Source organism: Nuphar pumila, chromosome 15, assembly GCF_984573655.1.
Source record: "Nuphar pumila chromosome 15, dmNupPumi1.hap1.1, whole genome shotgun sequence".
In the NCBI taxonomy this organism is placed as follows: domain Eukaryota; kingdom Viridiplantae; phylum Streptophyta; class Magnoliopsida; order Nymphaeales; family Nymphaeaceae; genus Nuphar; species Nuphar pumila.
Window position 1 is genome coordinate 10998114 of NC_143263.1, and position 23058 is coordinate 11021171.

The following is a 23058-nucleotide window of genomic DNA, read 5'->3' on the forward strand; positions in this document are numbered from 1 at the left end:
GACGCCCCTCTTCCTTCTTATTAAAGTAAATGGTATCAGCTGCTAACATCTTGTGAAGAATTCAAATTTCTAAAAAATTTTATTTTCTAAACAAATTATTGATAAGAAATTGATTATGAAAGTACAAATTAAACTGACAATGACGTAAGCACATCCATATTTTGGTGGAGACTATTACGTAGTTGGTAGAAAATTAGAAGTTTAATTTCTTTCGATAAATAAAAGTGATAGTGTAGACAGTAGATTACTTGACAAAAGATCTAGGGACAATTTGGTGAACAAGGAATTGGAAACACGTAACAAAGTGAGAGAGAGACAAGGACATAATAAATGCATATCCGCCCACTCCCCTCCCTACTCCTCTCCCCTCCCGTCTTCCACCCTTTATTATCCATGATAGCAGTAACAAAAGAAGAGAAACAGAAGGAGAGGAGGAAAAACAAGAGTGTCTCTTCGGTTTCCTCTCGCTCGTTCGGCCTTCTGTTTCGTTGAGGCATTTCGTCGAACGCTTTGCTTTTAGGCTCGACCACCGCTTTCTGGCGCTCAGTCTGCCTGGCCAAAACACAACGCCGGCCTGGTTTCTGGTGATTGGTAGGTTGTGGGTGTTTCTCTGTCGAGGTGTAGCCCGCTCTCTCTCTCTTTCTCGCTTGGTTTTGATGGGGAAGGTGGGTCTGGGGGTGGCGGTGGGGTGCGCGGTGGTGTCGTGCACGTTGGCGGCGATCCTAGTGAGCCGGAGGCTGAAGAGCAGGGCCAAATGGAACAAGGCGGTGGGGGTGCTCAGGGAGTTCGAGGAAGAGTGCTCGACGTCCACAGGGCGGTTGAGGCAGGTCGTCGACGCCATGGCCGTCGAGATGCACGCTGGTTTGGCCTCCGAGGGTGGCAGCAAGCTCAAGATGCTCCTCACCTTCGTTGATACCCTCCCCAGTGGGTGCGTGCACCCACCTCTCTCTCTCTCTCTCTCTCTCTCTCTCTCTCTCTCTTTAGAACATTTCTTTTGTTGAGTGGGAAGAAATTCAAGAAAATATGGGTTTTTTCTTGGTCTCCTTTGCTTTTTAGGGGGTTGATAGTGATGGATATTGGGATTCAGTTAAAGGGGGTTGATTTAAGATTTAAGCTTTGGGTGTGAAGGAACTCCATATATACTTGTTTGCATTCGTTTGTTGGGGTGTGATACTTTTGTGTTCTGTCAGGGGTTTTGGCTTTCCTGATTGCTTTTTTACATACTGTTGTGTAAATGGTTCGTATTGATTGCTGTTGGGTGTTGGTGTGGTTGCTGCTATTGTTGTTGGTGTGATTGCTGCTATTGTTGTTTGGGAAATGGGGTTCCTAGGATGTATATCGAGTAGCGTAAAATATGTTGCTATGATACTTTTGGCGCATATTTGGTTCTTTTACCATGATTGGTGCATGTTGGTTTTGTTCGGGTTTTCGGTTTTGGTCTTATGTTGTTGGGGGGCCATTTAGTGATCGATTCTACTGGTTTATTGTTCTCTGATATTGGTTTGGATACGTAGAAGAGTTAACGGTGTATGACGGTGGTGTGGTTGTGCTGAGAATGCTGAAGGTTAGTTTGTGTAATCCTTCTTTTTATTCTTGTTTCAGCGATGAAAAGGGGATCTATTATGCTCTAGATTTGGGGGAAACTAATTTTAGGGTGCTAAGGGTTCAGCTTGCGGGTAAAAGGCAAAGAATTGTGGACCACCAAGTCGAGAAACAGACGATCCCCCCTCATATAATGACCGGAACAAGTGTGGTAGGTGTTGGTTCTTTTTTCTAACTACTATCTTTCATTGTTGCTATCTTCTTTTTCTTCTTTCTTCCCTGGTGAACTTGGAAAATGCTATAGAATATGTTCTAATGATGTATTTTCATTGGTTGGATTACCGCCTACCATTATTGTATTTCCTTTTATCAGATTTCCTCGCACCATTATTTCTGTGTAGCTAGTGATCTTGAATATGTTTGGGTTGTTTTGATCATCATCTGGAACAATTCATCTATCTTATTTTATTTATAATTCAATTATTACAGGCTCTTTTTGATTACATTGCATCTACCTTGAGGCGTTTTGTTGAAAAGGAAGACAGTCTTACTCCTTGTCCGAGCACAAGGGCGCTTGGCTTTACATTCTCATTTCCTACGAGGCAAACCTCTATTTCTTCAGGTGTGCTTGTGAAGTGGACAAAGGGTTTTGCAATTGATGACATGGTTAGTGTATGCTTTCAAAGGATTATCTAAAATAAATTTTAGACAACTATGTATTGATTGGGGCGATTTACATCTGATTCCCATGCTGCTTATACATTCATGCACTCTTAATTGTTTCTGTTTGATGATTCTATGGGTTGCAAATTATCGATCTGCCACATTAGGCACATTATATGCTCACTAGAACTGTTTCTTTTCATATTGGTTTGCAAAACGATGAGTTGAGCATGATCCAACCTTTCACCTTTTCATGGCCTTCTGATTTGGTGATTCCTTTAGTTTCTAGCTTCTAGGGTTTTTTCCTTCTGTCAGACCTGTGCACATTTAGAATCCTTCTTAAACAAGTGTTGGATTTTGGTGCGACTCATTATGCTGATGTTATTTTTTTAGTGAGCTATCTAGTGGTTTCACTGCCATCTTCTGGTTGTCTCATTTAGGCTCAAGATTCATTGTAATTTTTTCCTAGAACAGGCTTTGTAGACTTGAACTTGGAGGCAACAATTCTTGAATAGTGCTAGATATATTCACTGTGGCTCTGAAAAGGTGTTCTGGCAGCAAGCAGACCATCTTTATTTTAGCAATAGCATTTATGTTTGTATTTTGGGGGTTGTCATGAATATCAAACTTGTAATATATGTATGATTTATTCATTCTTCCTATGGACTGCTGGTTACATATTACTGCCCCAGAATGTAGTCACTGCAAGTGGCCCACCCAACCGGCAAGAATGCTAAATCATGTATGCAATATATAGTGAGATCAGTCTCTCCTTAGTGATTATTTATTTCAAGCAGGCTTTGTTAGGGCATGTCTTGTAGTTTGATGGCATTCTCCAGTTCTTATTTTAGGTCGGCGAGCTATTGTTAGCCCAACTCTTGGCTTGTGTGTCTGAGGATTAGTTTTGGAATTTATGCAAGAGAGAACAGTTTTTCTGCTTTTCTTAGATATTAAACTTTTTTTCTTCCATTTTTTGTTGGACTCAACAGAATTAATAATCGTTGGTTCCATTTCATTAGTGTTGAAGTTGCTTGATCTAATGAGATGCATGCAAGTGATGCCTAATCATTGGTTATTTTATGTTATACACTTGTTGGTGCTTTAACAGTAACTGTTTCTACTTTGTTCCCACCATTCTTTCTGTAACTAGTTTTGTTTTGTTTTGTGTGGCGTGCTTAATTAATAAGTTGTTCCATTTTCTTATTTTTCTTATTGGCTCAAATGATGTATTCCTTTGCATTGCATTGTTATGTAGTTTTTTTTGTGAGAGTATGTAAATTATATTTTACAATATTTTGTTCTTTTTTAACTGAGCATGTTAATTAAACAGTTGGACTTGTCATTATGCTGCTTTTTCTGATTGTTTTTTAGGGTTATTAGTGTTATGTCCTCTGGTTCCTGAACTTTTGATGACTAGGAAGAGTATTTCTTGAGGGTGTTGACTTGTGCCATGAATCTGTCATGTATTTTCTGACTATTGGGGTTTGTCTCTTAACTTCAAGGTTATCACCTGAGCTTGCTTTTAATATTCAGCGTGGTGTCTCCCTTTGCTTCACTTTCCTATCACTGTACAACTTGAGCCCTTCTTGTTGGTACTTTTATACTTTATGATCACATTTCCTTTATATCATGTTTATGATCAAAATAAGAGGGAGAAAAGACGATTTTATTCAGTCAAGGAGATGAATGTGACAGGTCGAGAGACTAAATTTTATGGTAATCAAGGAAAGCACACAATCATGTGTCATATGTCAATCAATGGGGAACTTCCTATTATGGGCTTCATGGACACATTGTATGTTCTAATCCTCAAACTTGTGTTGTTGATGTGAAAACTCCGAGAAATTAAGGTGGACACTTCTTTAAGATAGCGTTGGCTATTTCTTTAGTAGGGTTTAGTTGATTTTGTGCTCCAAGGTTATTCAAAAAGTCATGATGCTGGAGTTGTTTTTGTGGATCAGGCACCCCCTTTCTGTAATTCTTTTGGATTTTTGGGATCATATTATTCTGTTAGCATTATTTTTCACAGCAAGCCATTCATGTCTATAAAGCCATTTCTTTAATCATTTATCTTTTGGTGCAGAACTCTCTGACAACTATTTTAAGGATTCTCATATCAGAGATTAGTTGTACCACAAAGAAAGAGTTTTAGATAGGTAGGTTGACGTGCACGTCACCCATTAACACCATGCCAATGTGTTCAATTTGTATTAGCATCAATTGAAAATGATTTAGTTGGATGTTGGGGATGGATGGTGAAGGTGCACAACTGGAAGGGTCAAGGGTTAAATTTGTGGGGACTATTCCAAGAATGCCAGCTAATGACAATGTGAATGGCTTGTAGGTTTCTCATAGAATGTCATGAAAAAATGTGCTAGTGGCTTCTCGACAGTTGGCCAAGAATCTCCATGTTTATATAATGCTTTTATTTTCACGGTTTTCATGCCACTGAGGGTGTTATCACAAAATGTTTGCGATGGAGTTACATTAATGCAACCCACTCATGCATCTGGCAAAGATTCCTTGTGTTTGTCTGGACTTTGGGCTATCAATTGTGCTACTAGAAAACATTCTGGTATTTTTTGTGAACTGAGACTGTTCAGTATAAACTTCATCTTAATGCCCTAGATCTTTAAGTCTGATCATTATGTGGAGATGCAGGAAGAATTGAACATTTATGTCCATTGGGGTTTTTCTTGAACAGTCTTCTGCAGTTAAGAATTGAACATTTATGTCTATTGGAGTTTTTATTAAACAATCTTCTGCAGTTATAATATGTTAGTTAAAACTGATAGAATTTATGTATAAAATTAGTTACAGAGTATAAGCTTTGAGAACTTTTGTTCTTTTTTGTAGTAAATGAGAGAAAAGGAATGTCTTTGGTTAAAGATATCATCTATGACAGCATTGGTTTGATTTAGTTAAGTAATTCCTGAACAACGCTTCTGAGATGTTAAATACATTCTCCGTACGACCTATCATTCTTGTAGTCTGATGGAGGTGAAACTGTAGCTTTAGTTTTTGTTTCCAACTTCCAAGTGAACCTAGATTGATCACATGTTGCTTTTGAGTGACATATTTACCGTATTTCTGTTAATATTGTAGAAAAGTAGATCGCCTTGTCCTTGCAGTTTTTGCTTTTTTATATATTTCTTTGTGTATCTTCTTTGGGACTGTTGGATGCATTCAATGATCTGTGCCCACTAATAAGAGGTATATGCATCTGAGTTTGATCTCCTCAAAGTGGATACTTTAGTTCATTTCAGGCATCTACTCTGCCATTCTATTACTGTTCATTAGGATTTGTTGATACACGAGGTACAATGACAAATGACATTTCATGCTTCTGTCTGCTGGGTTTTGTTTATTTTTTTTGGTTTCTAAGAAATTATCACGAGAAAATTTTTAAATCTTATTTAGAATTTTGTGCAACTCAGGTAGTGAATATGGGTTGCTTCTGCTTCCATTGCAAGACCCTTTTCTATCAGAGTAAGTCTAGACTCTATAGTGATTGGGATTTTTGTTGCAATTTCTCTTAATATTCCAACTAATATAGGAATATATGTCTTCATTAGTTGGATAATAATCTTCTACTAATGCTTCCTCATGTTTCATTAATGATGAGGCATTGGATAATAATGCATAGTGGTTTCTGGGCTCTTCTTTCTACATCTTCCTCCAGTATTACATTTGACTGCTTGTAGGACCCTCACATCTGTTACTACGGTAGGTTCAATTATTTGAAAACAGGATCTTGTGCTTTATAGTTGGTATCCAGTTTTTCATGTGTGGTGTGGGTGTGAAGCTCTTCAAGTGTTGTTTATGACAAAGTGTAACTGGGCTGGCTATTCCTGTATTTTGGTGCTTGTTGCATTATAAATTTATAAGCATTCAGTGACACTTTCTTGATATGTAAAAGATTTGCTTAGATGGCATATAGGTTGCACCATATTTTTACTGTTTGATTGTTGTGTCAGCTTTCATAAGGTGTCATTTCTAAATCTTGCATGGATCAGTAGGCATTGTTAGAAGATTTGTGTAACATTCTAGCTTCTAGGCAGTAGGTGGTAACCACTAGACCATAAAGTATTAGTACAATAATTTCCTGCTATATTTGCATATAACAAAGCAGCTTCCGTTAGGTGTTCTATCTTTCTTGTCAACCACCAGGCAGTGGCCTGAAGATGTCTGTACTATTAATTAAGCACATGAATTTTATGCTAGTTCGTGAAGTGATTTTACTAGATCATGAAATGTCTGTAAACCCTGACATGAGTAATTTTTACTTGCATTAGAAAGCTGTCTAGCAATATACACATGTATTAAGCAGTGACACGTCACATGACTCACACCCAATGAAGTGCTGCAAGTTCACAAAATCAGAATGTTAGTACATAAGGAAAGATTGATTACAAATTTTGATCTGGTCTTGTGAAATTGTTCAGGTAATGCATGAAAAGTCACTCTCATAATAACAAATGCTATAGCCTTGCATTTCAATTTTGGACTGAGAATTGGATTAAGCAACATGGTCTTGCTTCTTGTCTTTTGAAGAATTGTTGGAATAGAATAGGCATAAGTATTTCACTTTTGGGTATATTAGAATGTCCAAACCACATCTGTTATGCTTTCAACCTGAGACAAAATGAAGATGTCAAAAATTGTGTTTATCTAAGGCACTGCACCTTGATGAACAATATGAGACATTTATACAATGAATAATTATGTGAAAGAAATGTGAGACACTGTTGACAACCGAGTTCTGCTGCCCGTGTCGTTACTCCTGAGTGTTCATTTTTCTTTTTCTATTAAGCTTGTTGGAGGTTTATCACCCATATTTATTAAAAAGAAATTGGAAATAATCCAAACTTTAGATCAGTTCAGTAGGAGGTTTGTCTTTTAGAGAGAAAGATATCCACTACTTTGGAGCAATAAAGTTCTAATTTGACATTGATAAGAGAAATTGCAAATGGATTCCGCGAATCACCGAACTTGTATCAGCAACCCTCAATGTATTGTCGCTGTGGTAGCCAAGAGATATTGGTTCTATATGTTGTATAACTGTATCATTATGTCGTCCATTTCAATTGCTGTTATTGTTCTTTTATGTACAAGATGGGTTTTTGTGTTTTCCTACATCTGGTTTTCGTCTTTTGATATTCGGTAGGGAAATATGGCTCAAGGATCTTCCCCATTCAACATAACCGTTTGGTTCTCTAGATTGGGCCATGTCATGTGATCAGTGGTCATCAGTCTTGCTTGTGAGTGTTTGGTGCTATGGTTTTTTGTGAAAATGATAACATGTAAATGTTTTTCCCCCCTTTTCTATAGTTGGAAGTAGAAAATTTTATAAGAGAATTGGCAGTTTTGTACTAAGTATTAGCTTTGATGATACAAGGACATGCAGGAACAAAATTCACACTCACATTCACACAAACATACACAAACAGCCGCAAAACCTAAGCGTACTTGCAAAATGTGTAAGTCCTGTTTATGTATCCTTTTAGTTCTATGATAGGTCATCGAGTCAGTTCCCTCTGTGTTGGCTGTCTGTCATTTCATTGTAGAGATTGTTGCTTAAACAGGACCAGCAGTCAGATTAATCATGGTGCAATTGCAGATCAGTATTAAGCAGCTAGGATCTTTCATAGATACTGAAAGAAAAATGTGAATTTTGGCAGCAGTTAGCATCTTCTTGATCAAGTTTTTCTCGTCTGGTTTGATTTGTGCAAGTGCCTCGTGTTTGTTTCTTTACATTTTTGCTCCTTCATTTTGAATGAAACTTGGAACGTGATTTGCTAAAACTTAAATATATGTTCTTGTTACTGTTATGTAACTTTATACAATTGACGTGAATGAAATTTCCCTTAGTAAAAAGATGGACACACACGGCGTGCACTTTAAGCTGGATTATATCTTTTTTCTTTTTAATTGCAAGGTTGTGTATTGTAGTTTATTTGTACGATGGACTGATGGAGTGTATCAAAAACTTATGTTGTGAACCTTAGCAGTCAGTAAATTACTAGTTGTTTAATTGGTCTTTTTGTCTTAACATTTACCTAGTTCACTACACATTGATTTTGTTTCCTGCATTTTGTAAGGATCTAGTGTGAAATTTATTTGGTTTGTGGCTATTTTCTTTATCAAGATGGTTACAGGCTATCAATGAAATTTATCATTCCGGTGAAGAGGAAGAGTTTCCTGTCTATCTTTTGGCAAACATCCTTTTTCTTTTCAAATTTGACAATTTATTATCAAACTTTTGGAACAGCCTCTATTGCTCATCATTATTATCATGTTTCCTCTCTTTCGCTTTTCCATTGCTGGACGAAAGAACATTTCTTTTAAAGACACCGCCTGATCTTCAATACTAGGCTTATGTCATTCACCTCATTCATTATGAATGTTTCCTTCTTCCTTACTGAAAATGTGAACCCTTATTAAAGAAAGGTTTACAGGCTTTCCGCCTTTGTATAAACTAGTCTTGCCTATGGAAAAATGGACATGACAAGGAGTTGACATCCTTTTAGGGAAAAGTAATTCAAAGTTTAAAATCACCTTTAGTGGGTGAAGGACTTGTTTATTGCTCAATTGCATTGCACCAATCCAATAAATTTACATCAGACAACATGTCTACTTCACATTGTTCTGTTGTGGTTTCGTAGTTGGCATTGCTGTCTTTCTTTCCTTTATTAATGATTAAATATGCAATTTTTTTCTTTTGCTGGTTCTCTTCGTATGCTGTGTTTGTGACATGGCCTCAAATTGTTGTGATATATGTTACCTAGGTCTAGGCTTTCTAGTCCTGTAGGATCGTTGTTTGGTTAAACTGCATCATACAGTCGCATCTATTTGGCCAGCCTATTTTCTCAGTATACTGGATGTTGATCGAAGATTTCATATGTTGGTATGGTTTATTTTTGAAACATTGTTACTAGCTATTTTGGACATCAAATTGATGAGATTGGTGAATGATAGCTTTCTTATTCCCTGTCTGTTTTGCAGGAAGGAAAAGATATCACAGAATGTTTACAGGAAGCAATGGGAAGAGTAGGACTAGATATGCGTGTAGTGGCACTGGTATGATTGGGTGTTCTTATTCATCATTCCAGTTTATATATTTCATATACTGTTATTTCTTGCACTGCTGATCAATTATGAGATAAATGTGACTTATCATGATTAGCCTATTGCTTAGGAAAAGTCGGATACAAATGTTTGTCATGGCCATGTCAACTATTCTCCATGTTGTCAAATGTTGAATGTAGGTTGAGGTAAACAGGGTCCTTCAGCCTAGTTTAACACTCTTCAAAGCACTTGTTTTGGAGTGTTTGATTATTGAAACGTAAACAATAGTATATAGTTAGAAAGAAGATGATGATTGCATCATACCATTCAAACTGGTATGGATTATATGAACAAGTATTGATTTGCAACTAATAAGTTATCATAAGTCTAAATTTGAAGTAGCCACAGAAACCAGTCTAAGGCTCAAGTAATCACAGAAAAATAAGAAGCTAGCAACTAATATAAAACACCAAAAGGAGATAAGCAAGTGGAAAAAATGAATTTTAGACACATATAACAAATAAAACATATACAAAAAACAGAAATAACAGAAATAAAGCTTGTCCTTGGACATATCCTGATACACCTTCACATCTTGACTCAGGCTTGAAAAATACTCTTAAAGGAACCAATCTAAGAAAAAATATACAGAAAATTTTAGGAAATCTTTGAATTCTTCAAATGTTTCTCTGAAAGTTACCAAATTCATGAATAGAAGAGTTTATCTCAAATGATTCTAAGAATATGTTTAGTTTTTGTTGTGGTATAATATGCAAATCTAAAATCTTTTCTATAAATGTGGAAAGAGGCCAAAACACTCTTTGCACCATACCCTATGGTTGCGATGATCATCCAAGCAATTTTACTGTGTAACCTAGGTTATCGACTACACAACCTAGGTAACGATATTTTTCTCATTGAGTTGACCAAAAATTAAATGAAATAAAAAGGAAAAATAACAAAAATTACAATAAAGAAAAAGGAAAAAATCTAATACATATATGTATATATACATACATTTTAAAATTGCATGGGTTGCTGGTTGCACAGGCAACTGTTTAACATGCATTTGACTATATATTAAATTGAATGCCTATATTTAGGTTGATCAAATGATTTGGTGAATCTCTATTTGCGTCTTGATGAATATAAAATTGTTTGGCATCCTCTATGCTATGAGTTTGTCCAGGTTACTCTTGGGCTGCTATTCGATAAGTAATCCTTCTCTTTCTTTCTGTTGCATATGAATGCCCATATCTTGCTGGATGTTAACTTCTTCAGGCCTGACTTTGGTGAATCTTTAATTGTACTAGAGATTGGTTTTGTCGCCACATAAAACCATCATAGTACAGTGTCCAGAGAAATGATGCTGCATATAAGTTTTTTGGCATAATCTTTTTTGCACATCCAATTTTCTTATTGTGACATAAAAGAAAGTTTCGACCAATATGTTGGACAAACTCGTTTTCTTCATTGGGGGATGGCTATGATAGCCTCGATATTGATAGGGTCACTTGAACATATTGTTACTGCAGCACTAATTTCCAAACCATTCTTGAGCATAGCTAGTGTTGGTGCAGCAATTAATATGGAAATCACTTGTTCCAAAAGTATTGGATAGGCTGCTTAAATGTGGTTGTGTTATGCAACTTACATATCCATGCAGAATATTATTCTCATTGGTGTTTGATGCTTGATGGCTAGTAGTATAAGTGAGTTATAATCTTGTTTGGTACTGCCATTTCAGTGATGGGAGGGTGGTGATAGCATGTTAACTCATTATGTTGTTTGATATTGCTAGTTAGGTTTAAGCTGCTGCTGGGGATGATCTCTGCTGTCTTGCCTTCAATATTTTTCGTACGACTTGATTCCTCGTGAACCGTCTTTTATGTTGTCATTGTATTCCTGTGCCTCAATTGTAATATGGTCGACTAATAGTTGATTTTGTTTGTGGCTTTTACTCCAGAATTATTAGTTTAATATCACCGTTATGCTTTGGCAATTTTATTTCCTCCTTTGATGCTCTAATTTATTTATCCAAATATTAGGTAAATGATACTGTTGGAACACTGGCTCTGGGGCATTATCATGATGAAGATGCCGTTGCAGCAATTATCATTGGAACTGGGACAAATGCTTGTTATGTGGAGCGTGCAGATGCAATTACGAAGTGCCAGGGGCTTCTTTCTAACTCTGGAGGCATGGTATTTCTTCTTTTCATTGTCAACTTGAACCCTCTGTTACGAATGCTTTTTCATGAACATTTTGCCATCATGTGATCATGGACGAAACTTTGCTTGCTCGATCAGGTTGTCAATGTGGAATGGGGCAATTTTTGGTCATCTCATCTTCCAAGAACTTCATATGATAAAGCTTTAGATTATGAAAGCCCGAACCCATCTGAACAGGCAAGCCTACCTAGTTGTATTAAAATACCTATTTTATTATCTTCTCCATAATTGTGTTTCATCTTTTTTTGATGTTGTTCTTCAGGGATTTGAGAAGATGATTTCTGGAATGTACTTAGGCGACATTGTGAGAAGGGTGATTTTAAAAATGGCAGAGGAGTCTGATCTTTTTGGTGATGTTGGTTCTGGGCTACACGTGCCATTCTCTTTGAGGTTTGTAACTAGTCTTGTCCCATGGTACTTTTTCTTTAATCAACTTATGGGTTCACTGAAGCATGTCAACTTCGGTGTTTTTAGTTTGTTGAAAGACTAACTGGCTAGTCTACTATGAATCATGAAAGTATGTAGGTCCATCCATCTTTTTTTTTCTACTTAAAAATGCTACATTGGTCAATAATATGTTCTATGATATTTACATGACAAAACTGGTTCATGTGCTACTTGTGCAACTACCTGCTGAATAAAGTGATAAAATTCTTGTTATAAACCACAACTGGATCTTGATCTCTTGCTAATATAATTTTGTTGTTACTATTTAGTTTGATCTCTCTAGTGCAACTGCCTGTCGAATAAAGGTATAAAACTCTTCTTTGCATAAACTACAACTGTTTAGTTTGATCTCTCTTGTTAGCATAATTTCCTTGTTACTGTTTAGTTGGACTGTTGGAACTGAATTCTTTCCTTTTTATATTGCTATTTTTACATCATGTGAAATTTCAATTGAGAAACATATCATGTGTTTGTGAGACTCAAATTTAACAGACAATAAAGGTTCCAACTCAACACAAAATGCACTATGAATAGACAAGTCCTTCCTCATGGTAGAAAAAAAAGACCAAGTCCTTGTATCAGGGGTTAAAGCTTAAAAACTACTCAAAATTGGACAGAGACAACATTGTTGAATCCAAAAATGGTGTAAATTGGTCAACATTGACAAGGTAAAAGAATTGTACATTTTTTTCTTGTTGATTAGAAATGTTCTGTAAAAATTCTATTGGTTGCGTTAACGTTGAAGGAGTCCAAGAATCAGACAAGTTGTTGGGGGTATGTTGACAACACTTGACTCTTTATTGACTTGCACACCTAGCTGCACGGGTATGTTGACCGTTCTGAAGTGCTCATCTTACATGGACGAGATTCACTCTGGATGTTAACGGTGGACTTTTGGGTCCAATGCTAATCAAGATGATAATGGTTCTCCTTTTTATGAATGGAATATAATTTAAAACTTAGTTCAACATTGTTTTGATTTCACTTGTAGGATGTGTTTTGGGAATTGAGAAAAAGGGATTTTTTTTTTTTTTTGAAAAAACTCACCTTTGCTCATGCTAGCAAATTTTCTTAGGGCTGACAAATGAAGTACATAGTCAGATAATCATTCTCCTAGTCTCTCTTTTGGAGAAGGTTTTCCGTCTGCAATCAATGGTAAGGTCTCTAGTGCCTTCTGTTTGAACTGTGGTTCACATTTTGTGGCTACTGTAGGCATAATTTTAACATCATCCTAGTGTAAGACTCTTCTGTATTGATGCTGCAGCAGCATCGTGCTTCTGAGTAGCCATTAAATGTGAACCACAGTTAAAACAGAAGGCACCAGAGACCTTACCATGGCTACCTTGGGCATAATTTTAACATCATCCTAGTGTAAGACTTCTATATTGATGCTGCAGCAGCATCGTGCTTCTCAGTATGCTTATTGCTTTCTAGTGCATTTTCACTGCTTATTTTTCCACACTTTTTCAGGACACCACTAATGTCTGCAATGCATGAAGATGATTCTCCTGACTTGAGAGAAGTTGCAAGAATCATGGAAGAAAACCTGGGGGTGATAGGAAACAATCCTTAAACAATTCTCATTGCATAGTCATCAGCGTCTGCAGATCAAGCTTTTTGAGAATGTTGAATTTGAAGCTTTTGTTTTGTTTGTCTTGTTCAGGTTTCTGATATGCCTCTGAAGGTTCGAAGACTCATTGTTAGAGTATGTGATATGGTGACCTGTAGAGCTGCGCGATTGGCTGCCGCCGGAATTGTGGGGATCTTGAAGAAGATTGGTAGAGACGGTAGTGGTGGTGTTAGTGGTAGATTAAAGGGCGAAGCATATAGTAAACCAAGGCGAACAGTGGTTTCAATAGAAGGGGGTCTGTATGAAAGCTATTCAACGTTTAGAGAGTACATGCATGCAGCAGTTGAAGAATTACTAGTGAAAGATGTGGCTGAGCATGTTGTTCTCAGGCTATCAGAAGATGGGTCAGGAATAGGGGCTGCGCTTCTTGCTGCAGCTCATTCTTCCTCTTATGTTGATATTCCATAATGGTCGCTCTCTCTCTTGTAAATGTAGATATTATTATTTTATATTAAGACTGCGAGTCATGTATGTTGTGTCAATTATTTGTTTGATTGATTACATATTTTTTCAAGTGTAAATAATCGATTATTTTTGTTGGGAAGCTTTTTGTTGCTGGGCATTTCTATGTGATTCATAAAGAAACTGACTAGCGACTGTAGTTCTTGCTGCTAATAATATAACTTGTAGACAAATTTGTAAAAAAACTGACCATCAAATGGAAAGCTTGCCATGCTGGTCTAAATTCAATTTATAGACAGAAATTTGGAAATGCACCATGTACATTGCCTAATACTGCTAGACACCTAAGGATATATCTTTTGTTGTTATCATGAGCCATTGATGTTTAGCTCTCTCTAAAACCCTCTTTAAATAAAAAAAAACCTAATTTAGAACTGTTTTTGAACAAAAAACACTGTAAAAAATACATCTGCAAGTTTGGATTAAGCAAAAACACCTGCAACTTTTTTCTTTTGATCTGGTTTAAGAGGATAACTAGTTAATAATTAGGATACACGATCTCTCTCTCTCTCTCTCTCTCTCTCTCTCTCTCTCTCTCTCTCTCTATATATATATATATATATATATATATATATATATATATATATATATATATATATATATATATATATGCAGAATGTTCTAGCCAGGTTCCATTTTCATTAGGCCCCAAGTTAGCTCCAGTGGAAAATGTGGCTACAGGTGATTTAGATGTGTTTATCATAGTTTACTTAGTAGTTAACATGTATTCAATTAATTATTTTTCATGCACATATGTTTTTTGAGGGGTGAAAAATCAATGGCTCATATTGTGTTAAAATTTGATGAAAGAAGATTTTAATATTTTCGGTAAATTGATTTGATCCAAAACATGTTCCTTGATAAATAGACAATTATGAACACATCAACATGTTCATATTTGACAAAAAACACCTACAACCATGATTTTTGCTAGAACCTGACTTGGGACCTTACAAAAATGTGTCCTTCCCTATATATATATATATATATATATATATATATATATATATATATATATATATATATATATATATATATATATATATATACACACACGTGTGTGTCTCTCCAAAACCATCATAAACAGCTTCAAAGAACAAAAGTTTTAAGTGTTTGCTTGATCTGAACTTATAGATAGATTTTCTGTAGCTTAATGAAAAACATGTACTAGAGTGAAGTATTTTTTTCATGTTTAGATGTGTTCTTAAAGCAATAAAAAATCAATAACTGAGATTGCACTAAAAGCTTCTGACATAAAAAAAATCAAGGTTTTTCATTAAAGTGATTTGATCTAAAGCAAAGTTTTTGGTGAATAAGCAACTATTTATACATCTAGCGGTACAGATTAAGCAAAAAACGCATGGAACTAAAGTTTAGAACAGTTGAGAGACTGAGGGTTCCTTTTATGAGATTGTCCCCCAAGCCAAGCGCAATGCTGTCAGCCATATCAAGCCATCTTTCTTCTACATCGACAAAAACAGATCCATTTCAAGGAAATGTGCAGGCTAGTTCTACAGAATATATATATATATATAGAGAGAGAGAGAGAGAGAGACTAAAATGTGAGAACTAATATGTGAACTGCGATTTTCATTGATTTTTTGTTCTTTTCTCTTGAATCTAACTGAACCGATGTGATTTACATGCTTGGTTTTATAAGAACACGCTCTTGAACCATCCAATTTTGATGCATAAATGATTTTTTTTATGCTTTAAAATCAATGGCTCATAATCTTCATAAATATTTAAGCATTCAAAAATCACATTTTTCATTTAAAATACATAATCCAATGGTTGATTCCTAGCAAATTCACCATGTCTGGATTTGCAAAAAAAGTGTTGAAAATGCCCATATTTCTAGTTCTCATATTCTAGTGACTCTATATATACATATAGGTAAAATTGACTTTTGGTACTAATGGGTTGTGTTGAGATGCTAAAAGTTCAAATCCCAATGGTATGGTTGTACAACTGGTAGGGGTATGTTTAACCCCAGCTTTCTCTTTAAAAAAAAAGTTGACTTGCTTTATTTTGTTGTTAAGGCAAAATCATGATTTTGAGTGAAAATATGAAAGGCCAACCTAAGAACCAATCATAAGTAGGCTTTGGATTAACCATACAATAAATAAGGTGTGCACTTGAATTACCAAAATTTTTGGGTATGAATCTGCATTATAAAAAAAAATGGTATACCAACGGGGCTCCGCTTGTTTGGTAGGAGCAGTTACTTTGAGTCTCCTTGTGTTGGGACTGATATCGTTGTATAACTGATTGGGGTATCTCAACAATGTTACCAGCAAGAGACGATTTAATCATCTACAACAAAAGTTTCAAAAGGATCAATTCAAAAGAAGCAATCTTCTATATGTGAGGCAAATCATGGAACAATATCATACATCACGTCCACTTATATTAAAAAAGCAGATGGGATCTATAATCCTTAGAGAACCTGAAGCTTCTATGAGGAATGAATCATTCCCCTTTTGTCTCAATAATTTATACATCAAAATGCAGAATAAAAAAATGCATAATCAAGGTCTGCGTCAAAGTTAGGAGAGCATGGGCCAGCAACCCTGAGACAGCACAGGAACCAGAAAATTTACACCAGCACTCGGGTAATGATCGGAAAGATCCCAAAAAGTTGAACAGCTAATGAAACCCACACTGCATATCAGACTGCTCTCCTGTTCTCTGTGTGCTATCTGTCATCTCTCACATTAGAGATCATTAAATTGGAAGAAGCAATCATGACATCAAATTTTCAAGTCTTCTCATGTCCGGGAAAGATCATCATACACAGCTTACAAAGATGGCGGAGACAGCGGAGGGATTGCTTTCAGGGTAGCATCAATGGCAGCCAAGGTTCTTCGAGAAGCTGCTTGATAGCTTCCCTTATTCATTTGTTTCCTCCCTGCCACTAAATTTGGCACCTCAGAAACGTTTCTGCCATTTGGGTGTTCTACAGATGATAAGAACTTTTCTTTTGATATTGAATTCTTTGTAGATTTAAGTAACGAGCTGAAAATGCCAGAATGTTGCAGACCTTGAATTATAACCTGCCAAATAAAAAATTAACGAATGAAAGAGGTTATCAGAGATGTATAAATCATCAATGTGGATAATGCAGTAGCTAGAGGAAGTCCCTCCTACAAAAGACAACGTGAGCCTCGAGGATTCATATTGGGCTTCTACCATTTTCGTAGTACCCAAAGATACACAATGGACATGAAAACATGCATTTACTCTATATATAAAACAAAAGAAAAATGGCTCATTCTATTTAGCCTGAGCATTGGCAATTGCCCCAAGACATTGACCTGGCCAACGACTCAGATGCAATGGGTAAGGTCACCCATGGGGTTCCATCTACATGGTCGTGAACCCCAGGTTGGATGACTTGGTCTGAATTGCTCCAAATTCTAGAGGCATGCTAAGTCCCTGGCTAATATATATATATATATATATATATATATATATATATATATATCAGAGTAATTAGTGAGAACTACAATGGCCAATGATTCAATAGTATCACTCTTTGAATGTTGATCTGTGGTGTCTTTGCACCATACAGCCACTTGATGCGTTTCATAATCGCAAATGGTGATGGCTGTAGGGCCTATCCAATTCTCTGTTTCATATCCAAATGTTCCTTATCCAAACCATGGCATTAGAAGCCACAATGCCAGGTGTTGCAGTTGAAGGCATCTGAAGATTCTGAACATCTCACTTCACTAACTGCTGTTAACCTCCATCTTGCCAAAACAATCAGCTATCAAAAACCTTTAGGTTTCCAACAAACATCAAACAATTCTTGAAGACATTATTTGAAGCTTACCATGGGAGCATGAATTCGTGTCAAAATACCCTTTCTGAAAAGTTTTATCTTTAATGCTTCATCAGTCCAGACTACGCGTTCACGATACCTTCACACAAAAAAAATAATTTTACAAAAGAGGCTGTTAGACCTAAGTATTTCTGGTGCTGTTTCTTTCAGCTAATTGCTATATCATCAAAGCAGACATACAAATGTCACATATTTTAGTGAGACATGCTCATGCTGGTGGCAAGTACAGATGCAATCCAGGAGCAATTTCCATCAGTTAGATGCATGCTGCCATGTGTAATTCTCAAATCACACCGACACATATATACACGCAGACCACAAACACAACACATGCATGCAGACATATGCAGAGAGAGAGAGAGAAAAGGGAGGGAAGGCCTTGGTGACTTTAGTCAATCCATTTCTTAAAAGTTTGAGTCTGCATCTCATCGCAATACACACCAAAATTCATCTTAAATTCAGGCAAATATTCTTTCCAAAAAAAAGTGCATATCTGGCACCACCATATCAGAAGAAAAAGGCAGTCTGGTAAGAACATAATACCAGTGAAACATCTCCTCTTCAGTCACAGTTGAAGCAATTATGAAAGCCTGTAGATAGAGATAGTAGTCAAATAAGCATTTGAAAATAAGAGTTTAAAGAACAAGAAAAAGAAAAAAGTGAGGAATGGACCAGGAACAATCTACTAATACAAAGTTAACTGCATCTATTTTATTAGATCTGCATTGAGAGGTAAGTTCTAACCAAAATATACCATCAGAATCCATGATTCAAAATCCACAATCAGATCATACCCAGATAATAAAAACATCTGTAACAAGATCACAGCTTCTAGCTCAACCTCATGGTTGTTATATCCACCACTGGTTTGGAATTATAAATCTGTAGGGTAAAGCATCATGGCCTTACAGAAAATGGTTTAGCATGTGATATTGATTGGAGTTTGATACTTCTATTTCAAACAGAGAGAGGACATATTTTTCAACCTATATCCTTTTCTTTGGCTTGTTCTGATTTCCGGTGAATAAGATTACTGTCGCTTTACTGTTCTGTTGCTCTAATGAAGTTTCAAACAAGTGCATGGGAAACATCATTACGTGGGCACGTCTGTGGACTAAGAAGCCAAGCTTGTAACTTAACAACGTGATAATGATAAGCAATTGCAAGCGCCAAGTAATGCAGCACAAGGAGACTCATCCACGCCCCAAGCATGAGTATGCACACGCTGGGCTAGCGCTGGGTGCACAAGGCTTTTGGGCCTAACTTTTGGTTTATTTAGTCTTTTTAATTTATGGCATTTGGATCGGATTTGATTGTTGGGATAAGATCCGAGGTCCGACTTGTGGTGACCGGGATCCATTTAGGGCAACTTTCTCTATATAAGCAACTTATTAGAGGGACCCCAAGTTTTATGAATTGATTATTGAGCTCTCTCTCTCTCTCTCTCTCTCTCTCTCTCTCTCTCTCTCTCTCTCTCTCTCTCTCTCTCCTTTTTACTCACCCAAGGAGACGTCCCTTGCCTTGGGGCCCCCTTGTTTGACGTGATTCACTCTCCCTCTCTTCCCCTCCTGGTTGCAACACCCCTATGGGCTCCCAGGGGTGGTGTGTAGGTGGTGATGTTCATCCAACAGGGCTGTAAGCCTTCGAAGGCTCTGCCCGGAATGTAGAGCATGTCAAAGCCACACCGTGGCCACCGCAGCCCCCATCCGTGTGTTGGGCGTCCAGACCTGTTCTTGCAGCATGTGGAAGCCTTCCACACCTCTAGAGCATGTCCAAGCATAGATCCGAAAGTCCATCAACCCCCACGGGCTTGCATGAATTGTTGGAAGCATCAGCACTATTCCAGGGAATCGGTAAGCCTCTCAGGGTTACACCGTTGCATTGAACATACCGAAAGCATGTTCCTCATTGTCGTTGATCCTTCCGATGTGGGTGTAGACTGAAGGACTCTCAAAACACGTAGATAGCTTCCTCATAGCTGATCCTACCTCCCATACACATTGGAAAAGCTTTGGGACCCGCACATACGGTGGATGTTCCATTGTAAGCACTGGATTCAAGCCCGGGTCACCTGATCGCATAAATAGTATTCGGCTTGGACATTGAGAGCATGAACCGCACCAGTTTGGTATCAGAGCCTATGGAGCACCAACAAGAGGTGCTCGACACCACCGCAGTCGGCCAAGGTAATCCCTCCCCTGATTTGGGTGTCATGGTTCGTAAGATGTTTGAATTGAGCACCTCTACTGACGAGATGCACATGCCCATAGAGAAGCGCCTAGATCGTCATGATTTACGCACCGAGGACCTTGAAAGGTGGCATGTGCAGCAAGAGAAGAGGTTGTAGCACGACCACATATGGTCGTGCCTACCCTTACCTGTCCGGTGTTCGAGGAGAGGCCTGAACAAAGAGTCGTCCATTCTCAATGGTGCACAGAGTCATCCAGGATTCTGATTGTTGGGGTGGCTTCACAAGGGCTTGTTGGGGGCTTCCATGGTCGACCATACATCCCCACATGGCCTGGGTATGTTAGTATACCCTTTCATCAGGCCGAGACACCCTTTGGAGGCTATGGCATACCCAGAAGCCGCCGTTCAACGAAACTGCACAAGACCGCTTCACCCCGATACGTACATATGTGGGCGACCCCAAACCAAAATCGTGGGTAGAAGTATGATTTTTCTAAACTCAATGGTGTGGATGTTTATGATTGGTTGTTTAAGGCCTAAAACATTTTCATGGGCCAATCGGTGCCCGTGTAGTATCAGATGGATTGGGTGATCATGAATGTAGGAGGTGAGGCTTGCCAATTGCTGCATTGGCAAATGCAAAGTGCACGGGAGGCCCACATGGGCTGAGTTCATAGACTTGGATGTGAGGAGGTTTAGTCAAACTCCTAATGACAACTTTGATGTGAAGTTGAAGAAATTGATGCAGCGAGGGTCCGTACAAGAATTCCAAGCAAAATTCAAGGATTTGACTAGCATGATGCACGGTTGGCCGAAGCATGCACTCATAAGTGAGTATGTGGGTATGCTTAAGGAGAAAATATGGGTTGAGTTGTTCCACAACCCCCTTACACTAAGTGAGTGTTTCACCCTCTATCGATGCATCGAGGAGAGGAATAAACAACTCATAGCTTTGCCCAACACTCACAGTAGAGTTGTCCCTTCTAATGGGCAGGCTCTCGTTGCAGGTAAGGGCTCCAAGGGTGGAGCGTTTGAGTTGGGCTGCCATGGAGAAGAAGGGGAAGAAGAGATTATGTTTCACATGTGATGAGAAGTGGGAGCCAGTTTTTATTATTTGGCTTTGTAAGTCCATCACTCTTCTTTCGATACATCCATTATTATTTATTTGGCCTTATCGAGGTGAGTTGTATGCACTTTTATGTTGTGGGACCAGAGTTACTTGTTGAGGCAAGTTATGTGTGTACCTTTGTCTTCTTGTCAGTATAGATTGTCAAATGATTTGGTTCTAACTGACGGTTGATTGACCTATGGTTCTATGAGTGTGTTGTATCACTCATTTGTTTCTTGTGCACCTCAATGATGTGGAGTCAGGGTTAGCCGTTGAGGTGAGTTATGTGTGCACCGCATGTCATCTTATCAATCTAGATTCCCAGGGGTTATGAGTAACGTATTGCCATTTACTTGATGGTTGATTGACCTCTGAACTCATTATTATTGAAAATCCGAGTTAGTTGTTGGGGTGAGTTGTGTATGCACCTTATGTCTTCATAGTATAGGTATGCATCTAACTGACAGGTGATTAACCTCGGCTTCTATGAGTATGTTTTACCACTCATTTATTTATGTGGTCATTGTTACAATATTGGATGCTTGATATCTTAATTTTTCTCTGATAGCAATTATGTTTTCGAAAGCATGGAGTTTTGAAAGATTGTTAAAATCATTATTTTTATTTTTCTTGATGGCATGAATTTGTTTTCATTACAAGTTCTCTTACCTTTTGGGTTTCCTCCTGTTATACCTCTTATTTAAGTGTCATTTTATGTAGACAAGAAATGTTTTTAAAATGTGGTGAGATATGTGCACCCATTGGTTATTCACACTTTTTGTGTGTTTGTTTTGCACATATGTGGCATTGTGATTATGCTCTTGTTCTAATAACTGCTACACTTATTTAAGAGTCATTTTATGTTGACAAGAGATGTTGGTTATTCACACTATTTGTGTATGTTTTAGTCCATTAGTGACATTGTGATTATGCTCTTGTTCTTAGTAGTTGATACACTTGTTTAAGTGTCATTTTATGTAAACAAGAAATGTTGGTTATTCACACATTTTTTGTGTGTCTTTAGTCCATTAGTGACATTGTAATTATGCGCTTGTTCTAGTGGCTGATACACTTGATTTTTGAGATTTGGAGGTCTAGTGAGGTGATTGTTTGTGGTGGTTGAACTATTGTTGAGATTTGCAAATATCGTTCCTTTTGTTGTGTGGGATTTTTAAAATCTCTCCATAAAATTTCTAAACTTTTTCTACTTGTATAGAAAATTGTTTATTGATACAATTTTATACATCTTATGTGCATTTTATTAATAATATATATATATATATATATATTTTAAGATTGATGTTTGGTCTTTTGTGCTTAAAACCATTCTAGGTTGTGTGAATGAATCCTAATGGGTTATGATATGTGAGATTGCTCTCTTTCATTATTATCTACATTAAATATGCTTTAATTGCATGTTGTATATATATATATATATATATATATATATATATATATATATATATATGTTTCTGCAGTGAAGGATGAACCCCACACAGAATCTTATATGGTATCAGAGCTCTAGGTTGCGGAACCCTACCCGACGTGTGTTCAGCGAGATTTGAAGATTTCTGAAGGAACAGTTTTTTATACACATCTTCGTCCATTCTTCTTCCTTCCTGGTAACTTCTGCACTCGTTCATTTTTCTGATTCTTGTTCATTCCTCTTCTTCACAGTTCTCATTATCATCACCATTTGTCTCTCTTTTTCAGCATTAACGTCTGCAACATCATTAACGTCTGCAGTTTTCACATTTAACGCCCCTCTTCGACATCAACGACTGCAGTTTTCCTCTCTTTGATTGCAGTCTCTTTGATTGCAATCCCTTTGATTCGTGTTTTCCCTCTTTGATTGCAGTCTCCTTTTGAT

General features: G+C 37.2%; 2 protein-coding genes across 3 annotated transcripts in view; one reads left to right on the forward strand and one right to left on the reverse strand.

The window, feature by feature from the left end:
• Nucleotides 1-377: 377 nt before the first annotated feature.
• On the forward strand, nt 378-14095 carry LOC149814472 (hexokinase-3-like). Its single transcript, XM_089988352.1, has 9 exons — nt 378-928; nt 1603-1753; nt 2032-2208; nt 9211-9285; nt 11322-11477; nt 11583-11681; nt 11767-11894; nt 13422-13503; nt 13615-14095. Exons 1-9 carry the CDS (start codon nt 657-659, stop codon nt 13987-13989), a joined length of 1515 nt encoding a protein of 504 aa, XP_089844478.1. The 5' UTR covers nt 378-656; the 3' UTR covers nt 13990-14095.
• Nucleotides 14096-16423: 2328 nt separating this feature from the next.
• Nucleotides 16424-23058, reverse strand: part of LOC149814473 (glycosyltransferase-like At2g41451) — a 37615-nt gene continuing 30980 nt past the window's right edge. For both annotated transcript variants that reach the window (XM_089988787.1, XM_089988786.1), the window contains 3 exons: nt 18434-18480; nt 17882-17969; nt 16424-17099 (listed from right to left, as the gene is read on the reverse strand). In XM_089988787.1, the coding sequence (XP_089844913.1) occupies nt 16845-17099; nt 17882-17969; nt 18434-18480 (390 nt within the window). In that variant the 3' untranslated portion in view covers nt 16424-16844. The remainder of the gene's footprint in view (nt 17100-17881; nt 17970-18433; nt 18481-23058) is intronic.